Source organism: Oncorhynchus mykiss, chromosome 24 (assembly GCF_057628025.1).
Source record: "Oncorhynchus mykiss isolate SJ-2025 chromosome 24, ASM5762802v1, whole genome shotgun sequence".
NCBI lineage: Eukaryota > Metazoa > Chordata > Actinopteri > Salmoniformes > Salmonidae > Oncorhynchus > Oncorhynchus mykiss.
Window position 1 is genome coordinate 19,439,693 of NC_143045.1, and position 21,309 is coordinate 19,461,001.

Here is a 21,309-nt window from a genome sequence, read left to right on the forward strand (position 1 = left end):
CTTTGTCCAATAAAAACCAAGAATATTGCTCACTCGGAGTCACTTGAAACAGAGAGAAGAATGAGAGAGTAAGATTTGGAGAAGACTGACATTGAACAGACATTCTTGATTTAACCTGAAACAAGCACATCGTGTAGGTAATATTTTATTAAACCTGTTAAATAAAATAAGAACTTTGTGTACTTCTCATCAAAATGTTGTAATGGACATTAGTATGACCTTTTTCTGAACGTCAAGGTGGTACTTGATTCCTTTTGAAAACAAAGTACATGTTTTATTATTAGAATAGAAAAGTCACAGGAAACATAAAATAAAAAAAATCTGAGTGAGCGAGCCTCGTGGGAACATGGTGACACTTGTGGCCTGTTAAACAAATGGATGAGTCAAGGTTGACCTTTCTCTCCTAAAATCAACCATAGGACTGTGTTGAGGTCAAGGATGGTAATGCACGTCATAAAAGTGAAGAAGAGCATAGACACCCTTGTGAGCAGAGTAGACTGTCTTGAAGGTTGACCAAGAACAAGAGTGAAAACATTGGCAACAGGATAACAAGGTACATACAAAATTCGGTCAGATAACAAATGCCTCCGCACTGAAGTACTGAAAATACATCAGGAGTTAGTTTCGACCACAAATTCATTTTTTTTTTTTGAATGGCTTTTTCTTGCCATTCTTTTCTTACACTGCCAATTTGTGATTACATACAAGGCATACTTATTACATTATAAAAGTAAATTGTGTCTTGGCTATGCTCATTAGTCTATGTTATGGACAAGAGTCCAAACACATTGCTTGCTTAATGTCTGAGTTGGTTTCATCATGATACATTACATCAAGTCAACATTCTTTAATTAGGCCTATATCACACAAACAGATAGAAATAATCTATCAACAGTTTAATCTTTCGGCAAACATGGTTTAGGTTTTTTCAAAAGAAATAACACTAATATTAAACCACTGATTCATTGTAAAATAATAATCTTAAAATGTGATCTATGAGAATAGCTTGATAATGGAGCTCCTTATTGTGCAGTAGGATTTGACCATGTGACCTTGGCACACAGCAATAACAGGTTGAAGAATCACATTGTGACCGCCGTCCCGTTCGTCAAGCCTTAAGCTGGAGAAGATGCACACTGTCAAATGAAAAGGTCTTGTGTAGGTTTACATTTTTTTCTAAATGAAATAAAAAGGTGAGAGAAAGCATTACTGCTTTAGAAAGACATGGCAAACATACATACATTTTTATTTATTTTATCTACGAATACTGCATAGTTATTCAGTGCATCTGGTGCGATCTAATGTCAGGGAGAGAATGATGGTATGTTTGGGTGTGTGAAATGTCAGTCTTTTTGGTTGGTAGGTATGCATCTATTTGGAAAGGGCAAACACTACATCAGAGTCATTTTAGGCTCCACCTTCCTGAGCAGTTCCTCAGATCCATTCTTTTGAACAGAATATTGACCTAGTCACAGATAAAAATCTTCTTCATAATATAAGATCTATAGATGGTCATAATCAAGTGTTTCGTTGCCCCGTACGGTAGATCTATCCTCGACAGTGACATAACACTTTTATAACACTCTTTATTTTGGTCGTTGACTACAGCAGAGAAGACAAGCAAAGTGCTCTCAGTTAGAGGCTCATAACTACTGTCTTGGTGCTCCTCTCTCCCTCACCCTTGTAAAAGGATGTTTTGAGGACCCCACCACTTGCATCAGTGGGGGTCTAGCCTCGATCCCACACAGAGAGGAGCTGAGAGAGATCAGGATACAGGCAAAAGGCTTTAGGAATAGGACACCTTCAGCAAACGTCAACAGCAGAATCTATAGCTAGCTGAGCCAGTGCGTTGTGTGTTAGCCCTAAGCTAGCAGCCTGATGGCCCCGTTCTCTGAACCCAGCAGCAGGAGCCTCTTGGTGGGCAGCACAGCCAGGCTGGTGAGGGTCCCACGGAAGTTCTCTGAGCTAAGCTTGGTGCTGCTGGCCGGGCTGGCAGAGATGTTCATCATGGAGTACACCCCTATCTTGTTGGCCAAGGTTCCTGCAACGATCTCTGCCCCGTACAGGTCGAAGGCATGGACCGGGTCAGAGGGACACTTGTACTGGTGGAGGGGCTTGTGCTCCAGATCCTTCCACACGGTCAGAGTGTGGTCAGTGGACGAACTGATGATCAGATTTCCCCCAGCAGCCTGCAAAATACACAGGTCCATAGTCAGATACCACAGCCAGAGACAACAGCAACAGGGCATCGTGTGTGTTTACACAAACACCAAGCCACGCTCACACCCACACTTACATAACTAGAAGACAAAGAGCACTTGTGTCCTAATATTCTTTGCCAGGACATTTCTATCATCAGCGCTATTGAGGTGTGTTAGATTGAAGAGTTTCCCCGCCAAAGGCGCACCTCAAATATGGGAGTACTGAGAGTAATACATAAATATTACAGCAATGAGGAGTATGGGTCAGATCTGGATGGAGCAGTGAGACTCAGTATAGAATTTTTAATGAGTAACTCCTGTCCATATTTACCTGAACTTGAGCCTCTAAAGCCAGAGAATCCTTGACCCCACCAATCAGGGCTAAATCAAGTTTGCTCAGCTCTAGTGCTTTGTTGACTGCTTCTGAACAAACCCTCTGGGTACAACTGTCACTTGACTCATGTTAAAATTTCACCACCCCCGCCAATATGCAACAGCAGAATAAAAGAGTAAGCTGCAACTCTGCCTCTTGTTTATATCAGCTGACTGACCACTGAACATTTCATAGCCCTACATACTCCCCGAGGAGCATGTGAAGGACTGACTGGCCAGAGATAGTGCCTGCGTCTGAAATGGCATCCTATTCCCTGTGTAGTGCACTACTGTTGACCAGGGCCCAAAGGGAGAGAATAGTGCCATTTGGGACACAACCAGCATGTCTAGCAGCAGAAACATGTTGATGGGAAAAGGCCCATTACGTACCAAAGCCCCACAGGCCAAATAACTGACTGTGAGAGTGGGAGCAGTCAGTGGTAGGAGACAAGGTCCACTTTATATCTCTCAATATTCTTTGTTTATGCCGCTGGTGAAATCCAATAGCTAACCGCAGTAAAAAATAATCACTATTCAACGGGAACATGAATGTGTATTTATTTGGAACCATTGCTCTAGCCATAGTCACTGTGAAATTACCAATACACACAGACTGAACACACACACACCTACACCCACTTTAATCTGCAGGATGTCTCCCTCGTGAGCGGGCCAGCCTCTCAGCACCAGGCCTGTGCGAGCGTCTAGCAGCACGATGAAACCAGAGGAGAAGCCTGCAGCCACGGTGCGCCCTCCAGGGCTTACGGCCAGGTAGCGGATCAGACCGGCACTCACGTTGTTGTACGCCAGCCGGAACTCATGCTGTCCAAAGGGAGCACACAGGGAAAGCCATAGACAATATAAGAATAAGTGTATAAATAAGAGTCTTCTATATTTATGGGAAGAGCATCGTCTTTGGCAGGCCAAGAATAGGCAGAGAAGCAGCAATAGGCAACACTGATCAATAACATGGGATAGAAAGAAAATCATCTATCCCAAATGGCACTCTATCCCCTAGATCGTGCACTACTTTGACCAGACCAGGAGATTAATATAAAAAGGATGGAGACTAAACAGGGAAGAAGTGGGCAGGGTAGCTATTCTCCAGCTGGGTTTGGTAGGTACCTGCAGGCCAGGTTTGCGTGGGTCGATGAAGCGGAGGACAGAGTCTGCACTGCCAAACACCACACTACAGTGAGGAGCAGGCATGGTGGTCACTGCTGTGATGGGGTTCTTTCCATCCAGGGCCTCATAGGAGCGGATCTGTTTACCTGGACACACACAGAGAGGGCTTTATTTCCCAATACTGTATGTTCAAAAGCTTTCACATTTTATTTACCTAATTTCTTATTAAATATGTAGTGGTATTAAAATAAAAATCACTCTGTTAAATGGAAAACATTGTGTACTCCAACAGAACAGAATCAGAGATTCAACTCAACAGGTCTCCTCCCCACTGACCTGTGAACTGGTCCCAGAGGTGCACGGTGCCGTCACAGCTGACCACCTCCTGGAGCGCCTCCAGTTGGCCAACATAGAACACAGACTTCTTATGATCCGTGTAGGTCAACCTTGGCTCCACCTCCCGTGTCCCGTCGCCGTGGTTATAGAGGGGCCACAGCTTCACCGTCTTGTCCTTGCTGCCAGACAGAAAGTAGTCCTCTCCAGCCAGTGGTGCCAAACACTTAGCAGCGCCCGAATGGCCCAGGAAGCTCTGCAGGCGGATCTGGTGGAAGTGGAAGTGGGGATCCTGCTGATTGAGACCAATCTCATACTGCCAGTAGGCCAGCCAGTTGCCCTGCAGGGAACGGCCACTGCGAGGGAGCTCTTGCTTCAGAGCGCTGTCCTCGGGGGTAGGACCCACCATCCAGGAGTAAGAGGAGAAGGAGGGGCCCAGGGATGGAGTGGTGAAAGTGGAGGCAGATGTGATGACAGGCTGAGTATGACTAGGCCGGGGGTGGCCCCAGTTGTCTAACGAGCCCAGGTTGGGGCTCCCACACCCTGGCTCAGAGTCACGGGCCACCTGGATGCGGTTGCCCACCAGATGGCTGCCGAAGGTGCCTGACTCTGGGAGGGTGTCTGAGCCCAGGGGTGTGGAGGAGCTGTAGGGGGCAGGGAAGGGGCTGCGGCCCACATGGCGTCCCAGACCTGGGGAGGGGCCAATGGAGCAGGTGGTGGGGGGCATTTCTAACCTGTCCTTGGACCCTGCTGGGGGGTTGGCATTAGGACTGCCAGGGCTCACCCTGGAGTGGTAGGACTGGGCCAAACTCCAGACCAGCTCGTGGTTGGAAACCAGCTTACGGATCGCTACATCGCCTTGAAGGGCCAAAGGACACAATGCTTTGAGTACCATTCAGGACATATAAGGAACATGTAGAATTCACATTTTAAGATGGATTGTATGCATTTATAAACTGGTTTGTGTGTGTGTCTACCTGTCTGTGTATGTGTGTGTGTGTCACCTATGAGGCAGTAGAAGGGGATGTAGGAGGCGTATGCCATCTCAGGGTTAAACACAGCCTGCAGTTCCTCCAGAACCCCCAGCTCACACGTCACCTCTGACCCGTCCGGCGTACGCACATCCAACAAGATGTATTCTCCCACCTCCCTGCGGGGGGCGCTCTCCATCTACACCACACAGAGGAGAGGACAGAACTATGGAATGAAATAAAAGTCTCACCATTTAACATATGCTAAAAGATCGAGCTCACATATCAAAACTAATACATTTGCATTTTCTGGCTTTTAACCAGCCTAACTTCACTTAAACATTTTTGCCTGTTTTCCAGTAAGGGAAGTGTTTACCTGTCCCTGTAGGCACTGCAGCAGGGAGAAGACTGTGAAGAAGCGTTTCAGGGTTTCTACCATGTGTTGCTGCACCATCTCCCTGCCGATGCGCAGACAGATGAGTGCCATTAGGCTGAGGGTCTTCAGACACACAGCCGAACGTGTCTGCACTCCACTGGGGAACCTGAGGACAGAACAGAGTGGCAGATTCAATAAACTGTTTCATATTGTCTATTTCAACTCAATGTAACACTATGAGAATTTATGTGGGGAAATAATTTTCCATCTCCAAGGTCCAATGTAACACTGAACAAAAAATATAAACAACATATGAAGTGTTGGTCCCATGTTTCATGAGCTGAAATAAAAGATGACAGAATTTTCCACTCACAATAAGCTTATTTCTCTAAAATGTTTTTTTGTTTACATCCCTGTTAGTGAGAATCTCTTTTGTCAAGATAATCCATCTACCTGATGTGGCATATCAAGAAGTTATCACACAACAATGCCACAGATGTCTCTAAGTTGAGGGAGCGTGCAATTGGCATGCTGATTGTAGGAATGTCCAATAGAGCTTTTGCCAGATAATCAAATGTTAATTTCTCTACTATAAGCCACCTCCAACGGCCTCTAAAATGTTAGAGTTATACCATGGCTTGCATACTCAGACATGTTACCCATTGAGCATGTTTGGGATGCTCTGGATTGACATGTACGACAGTGTGTTCCAGTTCCTGCCAATATCCAGCAACGTCGCACAGCCATTGAAGAGGAGTGGGACAACATTCCACAGGCCACTATCAGCAGCCTGATCAAAGCTATGTGAAGGTGATGTGTTGCACTGCATGAGGCAAATGGTGGTTACACTAGATACTGACTTTTTTTTTTTATCCACAGCCCTACCTTTCTTTTAAGGTCTCTGTATTCCCAGTCATGTAAAATCCATTGATTAGGGACTAATTAATTCATTTAAATTGAATGATTTCATTATATGAACTGTAACTCAGTAAAATCTTTGCATTTATATTTTTGTTAAGTGTACATTAAACTTCTGGTATATAAATGGAAACTACAGTAAAAAGTGCCTTTAGAGTGTTGTGAGGTGCATTAAGGTGCATGAGGTTAACCATCCTGGGCTAGGTGAGCCGTTCCATAGGGTTAGTTGTTTAGCAAGACCACTAGAAAGACCTCGATCCCTAGAATGTTTATATCTGCCTTCCAAAAAACGATCACCAGGCACCAGCAGCGAACTCATTGTGCTCCAAGCCAGAGCACACTGCTTAGAGCAGTGCAGTTCACAATGCTCTAGCAAGCCGTGAGAATACGTGATACATGATGGTAATAGCGCGTTTTAATTATTTGGTTTTAAGCCTTCCCCAAACCAGTCATAACCACTCAGAATGAATACCTAAACTTAACCATGTGACCATGTGGAAATAATGCATAAAAAATAGAGACGTTCATCCAGAACACGTTGAATTCCCAAGGGAAACTATAAGATCGTGTTGAGTTGTTAGTGTGCGTGCGGTTTACCCACCCCATCCTGGGTGAGGTGAGCAGGTCCAGCAGGGGCAGCAGAACATCCTGGTTGATCTTCATCAGCATGTCCATGAGGGTGGAGTCCGACAGAAACACAATGATCTTCTGGGTCAGAACCACGGCACCCAGCAGACCTGCCTCCTTACGGGTGTTCAGACGACAGGACACAGGGGGAGACACCTGGGGGGAAAACATGCCATACAGGGTTACAACTGTGAGCCAAAATAGAGGAATGACCTCAAGAGTAGTGAGACTGTAGAGATCTCAGGAAATACTGAAGTCCATTACCATAAAAAACTAAGTATATATAGATTGCGTCTCAAATGGCACCAGCCACTGGTCAAAAATAGTCAGCCAAATAGGAAATAGGGAGCCATTTAGGATGCACCCATAGTGAGGGCAATGAAATAAAAGACAGTATTACCAGGTATCCAATGTAGGGCAGGTACTGGTAGGTGAGTACAGGCTCTCCATAGAGGTGTGCGATGTAGATGAGACAGTCCAGAACTGGTCCTGCTGTCTGGTCTCCAACCACAGGCTTCTTCTCATACACACTGCCCATCCCAACACTCTCCAGGCTGCTCTCCTCCGACACCACCGGAGCCACAAACTGGTGCTTCTCCGGGCCTGATTGGTTAGAGGGAAACGAGAGAGAGCGCATACACTTGATGGAAAAAAAAAAAAACATTTCCATCAGTAGGCACTACAGAATGACAATCTTAATTGATAAGGATCTCTGTAGTATACACAATCACATTTATTTTGAAGTGTGAACTGGCTGATTGTGTCATAACTCAACCAGGACAATAGAGAGTGCTGTGACTTGGTGTTTTCTGTAATATAGTATGTATGACCCGTTACAGCAAACTCCTCAGTATTTTAAAATCCTGTAGTTTCAGTGCCGACTATTGATCAGTTACTCACCAATGTAGCAGGTGGTGAGCAGCCGGAGCAGATTCCTGGCCACATATCGAGACGTCACTGTTGGTCCAAGCTTTGCAGACAGCCATCTAACTGTCTTGCAGACCGTATCTGTAGAGAGAAATCAGTTATATACAGTCAACACAATATTGACAATTGATATTCTCAGCACCCAGAACCAACTCTTGCAAATCGATTTGAGTTCTGGAGGAAAAAGATTTCCAATCTCTCCTAACAAAATCCCCATCGCCTCTGCCAAAGCCCATTCCCAGTTGGGGATGAGATATCAAAACACACTGAGCAACTAAAACTTGAACTCTGCTGCCATGCCTGTTCATGTGGGGTAAAGTTCAGTTCAGCACTCATTTTTCATAGCCTGGGTTTAAGTGTTTGTGAAAACATTCCACTCCAAACATTGTTTGGCTTAAAAGAATAGAAGGAGCATATTGTTAGCAAAACAATGCGTCTGGAATTCAGGCTACATTTGTCCAGGGCAAAGTCCAGCACTGGAGCATTCAACTTGGTCTTTTCTGAATGTGTATAAAGCATTTCACCCAGTAAACTACTGTAGAGATGTCACGACAAGGCATTGTTTAAGAATGAAGGGTGCTGCTGTAACTCTGTTGGTGTTGCTGGTCTGTCTGTCTGTCTGGGGGGATGGGCTCAGGGGGATCGTGGAGGGAGGGTCAAAGGGAGTGAAAGTACCAGCCCTGACATCTGGACGGAGCTGAGAAACATGGTGGTGGAACAGACAGTGGAGCTGAGAAACATGGAGGCCAAATTGAGGGACAGTGAGAAACAGGTGGAGGAGCTGAAGAGAGAACACAGGTAATCTGTCACCATAGGACGTACACTGAAGGGAGCACTACTGCAAACCAAAGGTGCTTATCATCAGCAGTGTATGATACATCTACTGTAGTCAAGGAGTGACGTGAGAGAGCATCAACATCAACATAAAACAGTTGCAGATGTTAAGATAATCTATAGTAGGATGGCCAGAATTCGTGACTAAATCAATCCCAAAAATAATTAATTAATTCAGGAAAATTGCGTCGCATCAGCTAGGTTGGATTCTGTGCAAGAATTTCGGCTAGTGGCTACCGGACAGACTCACTTTCCCGTTGAACTCATCTTTCTTCTCCAATCAGCAGGGCATAAAAATACATTTAAAAAAAAGAGGTAAGATTGATATTTATTTTTAGGCATTACATGTAGTATTTTCATATTTTAGTTTATGATTTATGTTCATTTGAAATTCCTGTTCTTTTTAGAAGATTTCACAAAAACAAGCGTATCTCTGAAATGTCAACAGAGTGTATAACAAGCGTTATAATTTCAAAGCCTTTTATATTTTATTCAGATTGTGTAGATTGTGTTTATTCAGATTCAGAACGTATCTTTTTGCGACCCGCAGAAAACAACTTTGAAGATGACCACAAAATGCAAAATCCTCAACAGCTGTCTCAACTGATATGTTAATGATGTGTTAGAGCAACACCGCACTGAACGATCCAGAACATGAAGAATCCTATTTTTCTAGGCAACATGTATTTTATAAACATAAGGAAGTGAAACTTCATGGCCAAAGAGCATTTTCACCCACAGATTGGGTTGATATCATATGACTGTTTACTGTCAGCCCGAAAACCTTTTTTCCCCCCACACAAACGGCAAAGATTATTTTACTGGAACTCTCGTTAGAAGTTGAAAATGTGAACAATGGAACATTAGGTCTATTTAAGATTATTTTTAAATTAAACTTTTGAGGTGACACTATGGCAAGACTACTTTTGGGGTGAAACTATAGCAAGACTACTTTTGGGGTGATAATTTAGCAAGACTACTTTTGGGGTGACACTATAGCAAGACTACTTTTGGGGTGACACTATAGCAAGACTACTTTTGGGGTGACACTATAGCAAGACTACTTTTGGGGTGACACTTTGGCAAGACTACTTTTGGGTGATGGTAGAGTAAAAAGATCTGTAGTAACAGTCTAGGCATTCATACATCAGATATTTGCTACAAACATTGAAGGGTAGGGTATATTTCAGACTGCGACAGTGGAATGTCTTTTAAGTGCACTTTGGAGCAAATAGGCCTAATTGCTTCTCAATGTTGAATGCCTTTTTTCTTTGTCATTTTAGCCTTGGATGCCAGAATGACAACCAGTGAGAGCCAGGTATGGGCTCTGAAGACAGAATGCAGGTAAAACAGATGTGAATTTAACACCAATTTTACGCAAACAGTTAACTATTGTTCAATAAATCCCATTCAACATGATTTATTGAACAAACAGGATGAATTGAACAATAGTTAAAATTGTTCATGTGTTCTCTCCTGTGTCCGCTGAGCAGGCAGACCCAAGGTGGCATTCTATAACTCTTTGTCTAACTCGGGAGCAATGCATGTCGGACCCTGCAACAGTGAAACCACATTGGTCTACAAAACCGTCATCAAACATTGGCAAGGGCTACAACCAAACCACAGGTAGTGTCTTCAGTGCTTACACACCAACCTACATGTTCACAGCAGTGGAGGCTGCTGAGGGGAGGTTAGCTCATAATAATGGCTGGAAAGGAGCAAATGGAATCAAATACATGGAAACCATGTGTTTGATACCATTCCACTCAAGCCATTACCACAAGTCCATCCTCCCCAATTAAGGTGCCACCAACATCCTGTGGTCCACAGTGGCCAGCAAGACAATAAGTCCAACATCCCTGGCAGGCAGCTCCAGTGTCTAAGAGACACCACACAGTGTGGTTATGGTATGTCAGTAGAATCTCACCTAGAAGGATCTTGTGCTCTTTCTCCTCCGAATCCTCTGAAGAGTCATGCTCATCCTCCACCATGTCTTTCTGTGCGTCCTCCAGCTCCATGCCATTGACAAACTCTCCCTCCAGGGTGGCCACTGTCTCCTCTGTGCAGCCAGATAGAGTCAGTTCTAGGCTGGGACCACTGCCCTCCCCTGTCCCTCTCTCCTTCCCCTCCTCAGTCTCCTCCTCCAGCTCCCCTCCCTCCTCTCCCTCACTGGCCTGCTTCAGGTCCTGGCTGCTGTCAGCTGACTTCAGACTGGCTCGGTCCCGAGTGGAGTCGGCGTCTCCGATAGAGACCTCGCTAGTGCTGCTCTTGTCGCTCAGTCTCCCCACGCTCAAAGACTCCTGGTCCTGCTCATTGCCTCCTGCTGCTGAGTTCTGGCTCTGCAGTTTCCCCCCAGTGGCTCCCCCTGCTCCATTGTTGACATAGAAGCCATTCTGGAAGTCCTCCCCCTCTGAGAGGAACACCTGGTCATTGAGGCTGATACCTGAGGAGTAGTCCACCAGCCCTGGGTCTCCCCCCACTCCTACACCCCCAGCCCCTCCACTTCCCCCTCCCACCTTCCCACTCACAGAGCCTGAGGACGGCCTGCCTTCCTGGTAGTCCTCCTCCTCCTCTCCTAGGTCACATGCCCCTCCCCTCAGGCCTTTGCTGGCCTCCCATTGGGGCTCAGAGCCCGAGCTGCAGCTCTCGAAGCCAGATATGATCTGGAGCACGTGTGGCAGGAGGCTGGACAGGAAGGCCTGCAGACCCAGTCTGACGATCAACTGCAGAACAAAGCAGTCTGTGTAGAGGTAGAAGCGACCTCTGAGACACCGCGGGTTCTCATACACACTGACCAAGGGCTTCAGGAGATACTTGGCTGCGTTTCGAGGCCCGAGTACCCTAGAGATGGGCTCAAACAGGTACCAGGCAGCATACACAGCAGTAGACTCCTCTAGCATGAGCGCCAGCACAAAGGGCAGGAGGATCTCCAACCCCTCAGCTGTGATGACTCCCTGTAACAGTGTCTCCAGCTGCTGCCATAGGTGGAAGACCACATCGCGACCTTGAAGGCTGCAGGTGGTCTCCATCTTGGAATGGTAGGAGTAGATGAAATGGTGGAGGGCAGGGAAATATGTGGGGAAAGGCAATGGGGAGAGGATGGGGCTCAGTAACTGACAGGGGTTTGGGGGCGGGAGACCCTCATAAATGGGGTCGTATTTAAAAAGAAGAGGTCGAGGACCACATGGTTTCTCTACTTTGGCTTTGGAGGAGTGCTGGCGTAGATGTAGCAGTGTCTCCAGAGCATGATGCAGTGGCAGGGGCACGTCACGCAGGCTGGCCGAACATAGCTTTATCACAGCCTGGAAGCGCTCACTCAGGGGAGTGCCTGGTTTCACACCCCGCAGTTTAGACGAGTAGAAGATCTCTGCTATGAGGACGCCAAGAGCCTGCATGTCCCTCTGGTAGAGTTCTGCTAGCGAGGGGAGACATTGTGGAGCTCCTGTCCTCTCCTTCCTGGAGTCAGACTGGTGCCAGACTTGTGCATGCAGGCTCTTCACCAGGAAGTTGTCGAGTTTCTCCAGCTCTTCCAGAGGTTGAAGGGGGCTGAAGCCCTCAGGCAGGGTGATCTTCAAGTCCTCTGTGTTGGTGGCACCACTCAAACTCCCCTCTCCATGCTTCTTGTTTATGATGCCCCCTCTCTGTAGCATGGCACTGCGTATGCCAGAGCCCAGGGCACTGGTGGCATTACCTGCTGTCCCCTCCCCAGGGAAAGAGCTGGGAGACTGGGACACCACCATGGCTGGGTGCTCTCCTCCAGTCTTCCCCCCAGACCTTGCAGTGCTGATGAGAGGTAGAGGAACTGAGGAGGTAGTGGAGGTGCCAGTAGAGATCCCTCCACTGAGTGAGTCCAGAGCCTCCATACCTTGTTCTAGCTCTTCATCTCGGTCCACCATGGTCCAGCCACTGGACTCACACCCCATGGCCTCTGGGACCATTCCGTCCACCATGGCATCTAGCGGTGGGATCTGTAGAGGTGGCACGTTGAGAGTTGCGGGGCCCAGGAGAGGGGGTTCAGGTGGCGAGTACTGGTAAGGTGCAAGGCGGGGCGGGTGGGGCTGGTCAAACAGCTGGACCACCCCGTAGCTGGTCAGATGGGTGTGGTTGTCCACCAGGTGCAGGCACACATTCTTGGCCTTGACGGCTTCTTTACCGGACAGCTTGTAGCCGAACGTCAGGTCTATCCAGTAGTGCAGCTGCTGAGACACCTCTCGGCTCTCCAAGAGGCATCTGTGAACCTCAATGAACTCCTCACAGGAGTTACACCACGTGGGAACTTCCAGATCTGGCATGTCAGGGTGGATGGAGCGGAATATGGAGGGATCTGTGTAGAACTCTGGGATACACTCATCCGGGGTCCAGCTCTGGATGCGTTCCATACTGGCTGGGTATTCGTTCGGTTCCCACTGAGACCTGACGTGGCTGCACAGCACTGACTTGGGTGTCTGCCGGGCCCTGTAGACATAGTAGGTGATGTCTGACAACACGTCTGAGATGTGATGGGGCACGTGTAGGTGTTCAGACTGCCCTGAACCACCGGCACCTACAGATCCACCCAGACCCAGGTCTCCTATAATACTGACTGCCCCACCTCCATTAGCCACCGCTGCTGCAAGGGCTTCTTTGGTCATCTCATAGGTAAAGTCCAGCTGTTTGTCTCCTTTATTCAGCCTGAACTTGGACCGCCTGAGGTCACGGAACCTCCCATATGGCACAGTGAAGTCCACCACCCAGGGCAGGACCGGGTGGTAGTTAGGGTCTCCCTCCCTCCGTCCAGCTAACCGGTTCAGCTCCATCAGGTAGCGGAAGTTGCTGACTCTACCATGGACCCAGTCCAGGACCAAGGACTTGAGCTCATCAAAACAATCTCTGCACAGCCTCTTATCACGGTCACTGTACACACCTTGGCCCTGGTCCCTCGCCTTGATGCTTCTTGGCACTTGTCCCTCAGTAACATAGCATTCAGCCTCTCTGTCGTCCCCCAGCACTTCATAATGGGCCAGGGTGACCTTGAGGCGGCTGCAGAGCTGTTCGTCCACCGCTATGTCCTGCAGGGAGAGCTCTCCACAGGACAGCCCTGATGCCTGACAGGCCCGCAACGCGATCAGTAATTGGTAGAGGATGAACAGCACTTTGGCATGGCTGTTGGCCAGCTTGGCTGGGCTGTAGGTGACGATGTCGTGGAGTGAGTACTGGGTGTATGGGAGAACCACGTAGAGCATCTCTGCTGACTCTAGTAGGCACTCAGCAGGGAGGACGTTAGGACACAGTTGGTCTGAGGGGTGCTTAGAGGAGGAGCTGCTTGGGGATAATGGGTTGTCTTTGTCCTTATCTCTGGCAGGGGAGAGGGATGGCGACAAAGGGATGGAGACAAATGTTGAGCAGAAGAGCTTCTGCAGCGCTTGGCGCACCGCATCTATGGCTGCTACATGCATCTGCTCTGTAGCCCCTGAATAGGGCTGCACGTGGCTGTGATGTGCATCGCACCACAGATTTCTGTGAAAGGACCAAAACAGATATGAGTACGGTAGAGACTCTCAATCATGTTTTATTAGACATATCCATAAATGTATTACATTTTGAGGGCCACATTTTACAATGAATTTATTATGAGTTTAACATTTGAACTTATATTGAAATTCTTAAAATACTGTATTACATTATTTCACAATTAAAGTATTTATGCCATTAAAATTGGATTAATACCTGAAATTACGTTGTGATACACCCTGCATGGTCTTCATGAAAGAATCCTGGGAGACTAGTTGGCAGCCTGGGTCCCTTGTCAGCCTGTAGCTCAGCTTGATCTTCCTTAGGCCCTGGATGCACACTCGGGTCCAGCCAGGAGGCAGCTTCACAAGGGAGCACTGGAGGTAAGTGCGAATCTCTGCTTCACTAGCGCTCTCTGAACGGGCACAACGGGTGACCCTCCTCTCCCTTAGGCCCATCACCCAGCGGGTGGGGACCAGGGCCACCAGCTCTTGAGGCCGGGGCCCTGGACCTAGCTGCCGACGGTCCACCCCTAGGTCCTTCTCTACAGCCGACACTAGCCACTCCATGGTGACCTACTCTTCAGACCTGACAGACAGGAGAGTCACACTGTCCTGCTGTCGTCCCACTCCCTCCTCACTATCAGCACAGAGGATGCCTCTCTCTCACCCTTCCATGGAAGGCGTAAGTGCTGACCTGTAGGAGCAGGGTTGTGACTGACAAGGTTTCCTGTGAAGACATTTGAAACAGAATATAAACAGAATTTTGGTAAGATGGACCTGGTTTTAATGGTTTAAATAAAAATAAATCTGCATAGAAAAAAACACTTCATTATACAGTAAAACTAACAAGTGAGCTTGTCCAGGGGTGGTGCTGCTGACATGAATGATAGCTAAGCTGCTACTGCTTATTATCTATCCTGTTGCCTAGTCACTTGGCTCCTACCCATATGTACATATCTACCTCAATGACCTCGTACCCCTGCACATCGACTCTGTACTGGTACTGTATAAAGTTAGCGTTACTCATTGTGTATTTATTCCTTGTGTTATCTTTCTCTCTGCATTGTTGGAAAGGGACAGTAAGCATTTCAATGTTAGTCTACACCAGTTGTTTACAAAGCATGTGACAAATAAAATTTGATTTGAGCTATGAGGTTGTCAACTTCACTCGTTAGGCTAAGCTCAACCTTACGGTTAACTTATCCAACGCTCTAACCACCTGCCTCACGAGGAGCCTGCCTGTTACGCGAATGCAGTAAGCCAAGGTAAGTTGCTAGCTAGCATTAAACTTATAAAAAATAAACAATCATAACCACTAGTTATACACATGGTTGATGATATTACTAGTTTATCTAGCGTGTCTTGCGTTGCATATAATCGATGCGGTGCGCATTTGCAACAAAGGACTGTCATTGTTCCAATGTGTACCTAATCATAAACCTCAATGCCTTTCTTAAAATCAATACACAGAAGTATATATTTTTAAACCTGCCTATTTAGCTAAAAGAAAGGTTAGCAGGCAATATTAACCAGGTGAAATTGTGTCACTTCTCTTGCGTTCATTGCACGCAGAGTCAGGGTATATGCAACAGTTTGGGCTGCCTGGCTCATTGCGAACTAATTTGCCAGAATTTTACGTAATTATGACATAACATTGAAGTTTGTGCAATGTAACAGGAATATTTAGACTGATGGATGCCACCCGTTAGATGAAATACAGAACGGTTCCATATTTCACTGAAAGAATAAACGTTTTGTTTTGGAAATGATAGTTTCCGGATTCGACCATATTAATGACGAAAGGCTCGTATTTCTGTGTGTTATAATTAAGTCTATGATTTGATAGAGCAGTCTGAGCGATGGTAAGCACCAGCAGGCTCGTAAGCATTCATTCAATCGGCACTTTTGTGAGTTTTGCCAGCAGCTCTTCGCAATGCTTCAAACATTGAGCCGTTTATGAATTCAAGCCTATCAACTCCCGAGATTAGGCTGGTGTAACCGATGGGAAATGGCTAGCTAGTTGGCGGGGTGCGCGCTAATAGGGTTTCAAACATTGAGCTGTTTATGAATTCAAGCCTATCAACTCCCGAGATTAGGCTGGTGTAACCGATGGGAAATGGCTAGCTAGTTGGCGGGGTGCGCGCTAATAGGGTTTCAAACATCACTCGCTCTGAGACTTGGAGTAGTTGTTCCCCTTGCTCTGCATGGGTAACGCTGCTTTGAGGGTGGCTGTTGTCGATGCGTTCCTGGTTCGAGCCCAGGTAGCGGCAAGGAGAAGGATGGAAGCTATACTGTTACACTGGCAATATTAAAGTGCCTATAACATCCAATAGTCAACGATATATGAAATACAAATTTGAGAGAAATAGTCCTATAATAACTACAACCTAAAACTTCTTACCTGGGAATATTGAAGACTCATGTTAAAAGGAACCACCAGCTTTCATATGTTCTCATGTTCTGAGCAAGGAACTTAAACGTTAGCTTTCCTACATGGCACATATTGCACTTCTACTTTCTTCTCCAACACTTAGTTTTTGCATTATTTGAACCAAATTGAACATGTTTCAATATTTGAGGCGATTGGTGTATTATATTAAGTTAAAAGTGTTAATTCAGTATTGTTGTAATTGTCATGATTACAAATAAATAATAAAAATCGGCCGATGAATCTGTATCTGCCCTTTTGGTCCTCCAATAATCGGTATCGGCGTTGAAAAATCATAATCGGTCGACCTCTAATTGAGCCTGCTAGCTAGCTAGGACAGGGTCTCCCATTGACACTGCTAGCTAGCTAGGACAGGGTCTCCCATTGAGACTGCTAGCTAGCTAGGACAGGGTCTCCCAAACTAGGTCCTGGAGCCCCTCCCTGGGCGCACCTTTCGGTTTTTGCCCAAGCACTACACAACAGATTTAAATAACTAACTCATCATCAAGCTTGGATTGTTTCAATCAGCTGTCTAGTATTAGGGCAAAACCCAAAACGTGCACCTAGAGGGGGCCCCCGAAACGAGTTTAGAGAAACCTTGAGCTAGGACACTGCCAGTGTTGTTTGCCCCGCCTGCCGAGCACTGCTTTCCAGCAGTTATTTTAAAGTTAAAAATCCTTCTTTGGTGGGGGTTTTCGGCGGTTGGCATTCAACGTTGGTGCATTACGTTACCGCCAACTAATGTACTGGAGTGTGGGCCAGAGACAGCGCTAGCACCCTCAACGGCAGTTGGCGCTGCATGTAGTAGTAACCAGTCTTGCATAGACATTACTGAACGTGACTGGTACCACAGACAGAAGAGGAAGCGAGACACCACTCGATGTTTTTTTCTGGTTCAACGAAAGTCAACAAAATAGCTAAGTAGACAAGACTCAGGTGCCATTGCTTTAGTGTCTATGTGATACATATTTTTTTTCCATGGTAAATGCCCTTAATGAACTACCTTCATGTATCCACCATCTTTGGTATAGTACTAGCAATGTCAGTGTTGTAACTAGCTAGTGAGCTAACTAACTAAAACTACTCCATTTCAGTCTCCGAGTCCTACGAAACTTTATAATAATGCATACACAAAAACTGAAATGCATTCAGCGAGACACTCGCTAGCTAACTTAAAATACAAGACATAAAAGATTGCGAGCAATTTCATTAGCTAACGTTAGCTAGCTGCAAGCTGTCTACCTAACTTAGCTCCCTATTTATTTTGCTAGCTAACTTAGCTTGTATGAGCTCCTCACGTACCTGTGAGAGTAACTTATACAACGTCTGGTTCCATACTGAGTCCGAAATAAATTCGTATGTTCTATTTGAGTGGATGCACAAGTGTACTCACTCTTTCAGAAGCAACTTCGGTTAATTGGGTAACAGGAAAGAAGTAGCCAGCCGAGGATGTTTTGAATCCGATAACTCACATGACCCCCTTCCCTATTCCGTGCGCGCTCATGTGATTCCTTCTTCTTCTTCTTCTTCTTCTTCTTCGATACGGTTTAACGGCAGTTGGCATCCAATAAAACGTTGCATTACCACCACCTACTACACTGGAGTATAACTCCCCTATACTTTCCTTGAAAATGAATAAATACCCTACCATCTAACACTACACTCACAAAAAAAACATACTCCACTATTTAAATAGCCTGAAAGGATGGGACACCACCACTTAACACACCCTGTAGCTCTTCTGACATCAAGTCTCGCACACCCAAATAACTCTGCAGCTGCCACCACAACCTACATTTTCTGTGACTTACTGTTTCATCCCTACAGTACAGTTAATAGCCATTGCTATGAATGCAAAAAAATCCAATAATACTGAAACATATACCACTTGTTGGTTTATCCCGCTGTACTGGTACAGATCTACTACTCACATCACTCCTTTCAGGATCCCTCCCCCATCTTCCTCTACTTTCTTCACTGCCTCAGCATATGACAACTTCTACACTACTCTAACCCTGGAAACCTTAACTTGCCTCTTTCACACTGGACATTTCTGAACCCCAGCACCATCGGCACCCCTAAAATTAACACATACCACTAATTTCCACAATGCTACAAATGTCTTTGTCTCATGCCCTTCCGTACACTTCTCACACCTAGGAACATCCCTCCTACACACTGCTGCCACATGCCCATAAGCTTGACACCTGTAACAACATAATGTATTTAGCACAAAAGCTTGGACAGGATAACTTTTATTAGAGGTTGACTGATTTATCGGCATGGCTGATTAATTAGGGCCGATTTCAAGTTTTTATAACAATTGTTTTTATAACAATTGGTAATCAGCATTTTTGGACGCCGAATATGGTCTATTACATTGCATTCCACGAGGAAACAGTGTGGCAGGCTGAGCACCTCTTATAATCTGACGAAAAGCAGATATGGGCGTTATTGGGCATGAACAAGCAGGAAGCATGAACTAAAAAGATAATGGTAGGCAAAATAATTAGGGGAAGTATGCTTATCAGCATATGGGTTGGACCCATATGTGGATAAATACAGGAGCCGGGGCTCTGGGAAGGTGTGTGTTCCGCGGACCACTCCGGCTTGCAATACGTTGTATTAAAAGCCTATTGATTTCACAAGTGTCATATTTGAACCGATTTTCTACGACACAAGGAGCCAAGGTAGTTGCTAGCTAGCATTAAACTTATCTTATAAAAAACAATCAATCTTCACATAATCACTAGTTAACTACACATGGTTGATGACATTACTAGGTTAACTAGCTTGTCCTGCGTTGTATATACTCAATGCGGTGCCTGTTAATTTATCATCGAATCACAGCCTACTTCGCCAAACGGGTGATGATTTAACTAAAGCACAATAGTTGCATGAATGTACCTAACCATAAACATCAATGCCTTTCTTAAAATCAATACACAGAAGTATATATTTTAAACCTGCATATTTAGTTAAAAGAAATTCATGTTAGCAGACAATATTAACTTGGGAAATTGTGTCACTTCTCTTGCGTTCATTGCACGCAGAGTCAGGGTATATGCAACAGTTTGGGCCGCCTGGCTGGTTGCAAACTAATTTGCCAGAATTTTACATAATTATGACATAACATTGAAGGATGTAACATAAACATTTAGACTTAGGGATGCCACCTGTTCGATAAAATACGGAACGGTTCTATACTTCACTGAAAGAATACGTTTTGTTTTTCAAAATGACAGTTTCCGGCTTCGACCATATTAATGACCAAAGGCTTGTATTTCTGTGTGTTATTATATTATAATTAAGTCTATGACTTGAAAGAGCAGTCTGACTGAGCGGTGGTAGGCAGCAACAGGCTCTTAAGCATTCATTCAAACTTTACTGCATTTCCCAGCAACTCTTTGCAATGCTTGAAGCACAGCACTGTTTATGACTTCAAGCCTATCAACTCCTGAGATCAGCCTGGCAATACTAAAGTGCCTATTAGAACATCCAATAGTCAAAGGTCTATGAAATACAACTGGTATAGAGAGAAATAGTTGACGTGTCATAATTCCTATAATAACTACAACCTAAAACTTCTTAACGTGGAATATTTAACCACCAGCTTTCATATGTTCTGAGCAAGGAACTTAAACATTAGCTTTTTTACATGGCACATATTGCACTTTTACTTTCTTTTCCAACACTGTTTTTGTGTTATTTAAACCAAATTGAGCATGTTTCATTATTTATTTTAGACTAAATATATTTTATTTCTGTATTATATTAAGTTAAAATAAAAGTGTGCATTCAGTGTTGTTGTAATTGCCATTATTACAAATATATATATATATATATATATATATATATATATATATATATATATATATATATATATATATATATATATATATATATATACAATATATACATATATATAAAATCGGCCAATTAATCGGTATCTGCTTTTTTTGGTCCTCCAATAATCAGTATCGGTATCGGCGTTGAAAAATCAGAATTGGTCAACCTCTAATTTATATATCCTAACATCTATGTTGGGCAAAGACTCAACATCAAAACTCAAAAGAACAGACAAAGACTCTTCTGTTTCACCACTCACACCACCCTGTCTGCGTCGCAACAAACGACGAGCATCACAAACACCGGGAATCTTCCCCTACAGTTGGTCAGCTTTCACATTTACATCTACCCCAGTAATCACTCCTTTCAATGGCACCCTTTTCTTGAATCAAAATAATTAACATACAGTGCCTTGCGAAATTATTCGCCCCCCTTGAACTTTGCGACCTTTTGCCACATTTCAGGCTTCAAACATAAAGATATAAAACTGTAACCTTCTCAAGGGACTCCATTTAACCGGAGGTCACGATCTCCGTACAATCAGCTCGAACCCCTCGGGATGTAGCGCTCAACAGTCCCTTTGGTGTGAGATCTCTATACATTTCTATCATATATGACGCTATTTGTTGGATGGGGAGAAAAGTAGGATACCTTTAAAACTCAACAATAAGTTCAGAGCAAATTCCTGCTTTGCATTGCATTGACTCCAATCAACGTAAAGAAAACATGGTCTCCATGTTTTAATAAGGAGTGCAAGCATACTGTAGCAGCAGCTTGTGAACTGTGGCTGAGTTACCATTAGGCAACTAAGGCAATTGCCTGGGGCCTCACACCATCAGGGGGCCTCGTGAACTTG

General features: G+C 45.2%; 1 protein-coding gene and 1 long non-coding RNA gene across 3 annotated transcripts; one reads left to right on the top strand and one right to left on the bottom strand.

Moving 5' to 3' along the window:
• Positions 1-129: 129 nt before the first annotated feature.
• wdr81 (WD repeat domain 81) lies at positions 130-18,335 on the bottom strand. 2 transcript variants are annotated; one of them, XM_021582600.3, is made up of 12 exons: positions 17,998-18,335; positions 14,391-14,903; positions 10,612-14,180; positions 7,824-7,931; positions 7,324-7,526; positions 6,898-7,079; positions 5,379-5,544; positions 5,036-5,201; positions 4,035-4,889; positions 3,699-3,844; positions 3,213-3,395; positions 130-2,189 (listed from the first exon to the last, which is right to left on the bottom strand). In XM_021582600.3, the coding sequence occupies exons 2-12, from the start codon at positions 14,741-14,743 to the stop codon at positions 1,863-1,865; spliced, it is 6,258 nt and encodes a 2,085-aa protein (XP_021438275.3). In that variant the 5' UTR covers positions 14,744-14,903; positions 17,998-18,335; the 3' UTR covers positions 130-1,862. The 2 variants fall into 2 exon arrangements, with proteins under 2 accessions (XP_021438275.3, XP_021438276.3); XM_021582601.3 differs by having other exon boundaries at positions 17,907-18,110.
• On the top strand, positions 8,390-14,158 carry LOC149972394 (uncharacterized). The gene is made up of 4 exons (XR_016491367.1): positions 8,390-8,648; positions 9,968-10,028; positions 10,178-10,310; positions 14,026-14,158. It is a non-coding gene; the product is annotated as an uncharacterized LOC149972394 (long non-coding RNA).
• Positions 18,336-21,309: the final 2,974 nt, after the last annotated feature.

What these genes read in the sequence shown, in the direction of transcription:
- wdr81 (XM_021582600.3), bottom strand. Translation starts at nt 14,743, where the DNA reads ATGGAGTGGCTAGTGTCGGCTGTAGAGAAGGACCTAGGGGTGGACCGT. An exon ending in AGAGCACAAGATCCTTCTAG is followed by an intron (nt 7,932 to 10,611) that starts GTGAGATTCTAC and finishes TTCTCTCTACAG; the next exon opens with ATACGGTCTGCAAGACAGTT. An exon ending in GAGACATCCTGCAGATTAAA is followed by an intron (nt 2,190 to 3,212) that starts GTGGGTGTAGGT and finishes TGTATTTTGCAG; the next exon opens with GCTGCTGGGGGAAATCTGAT.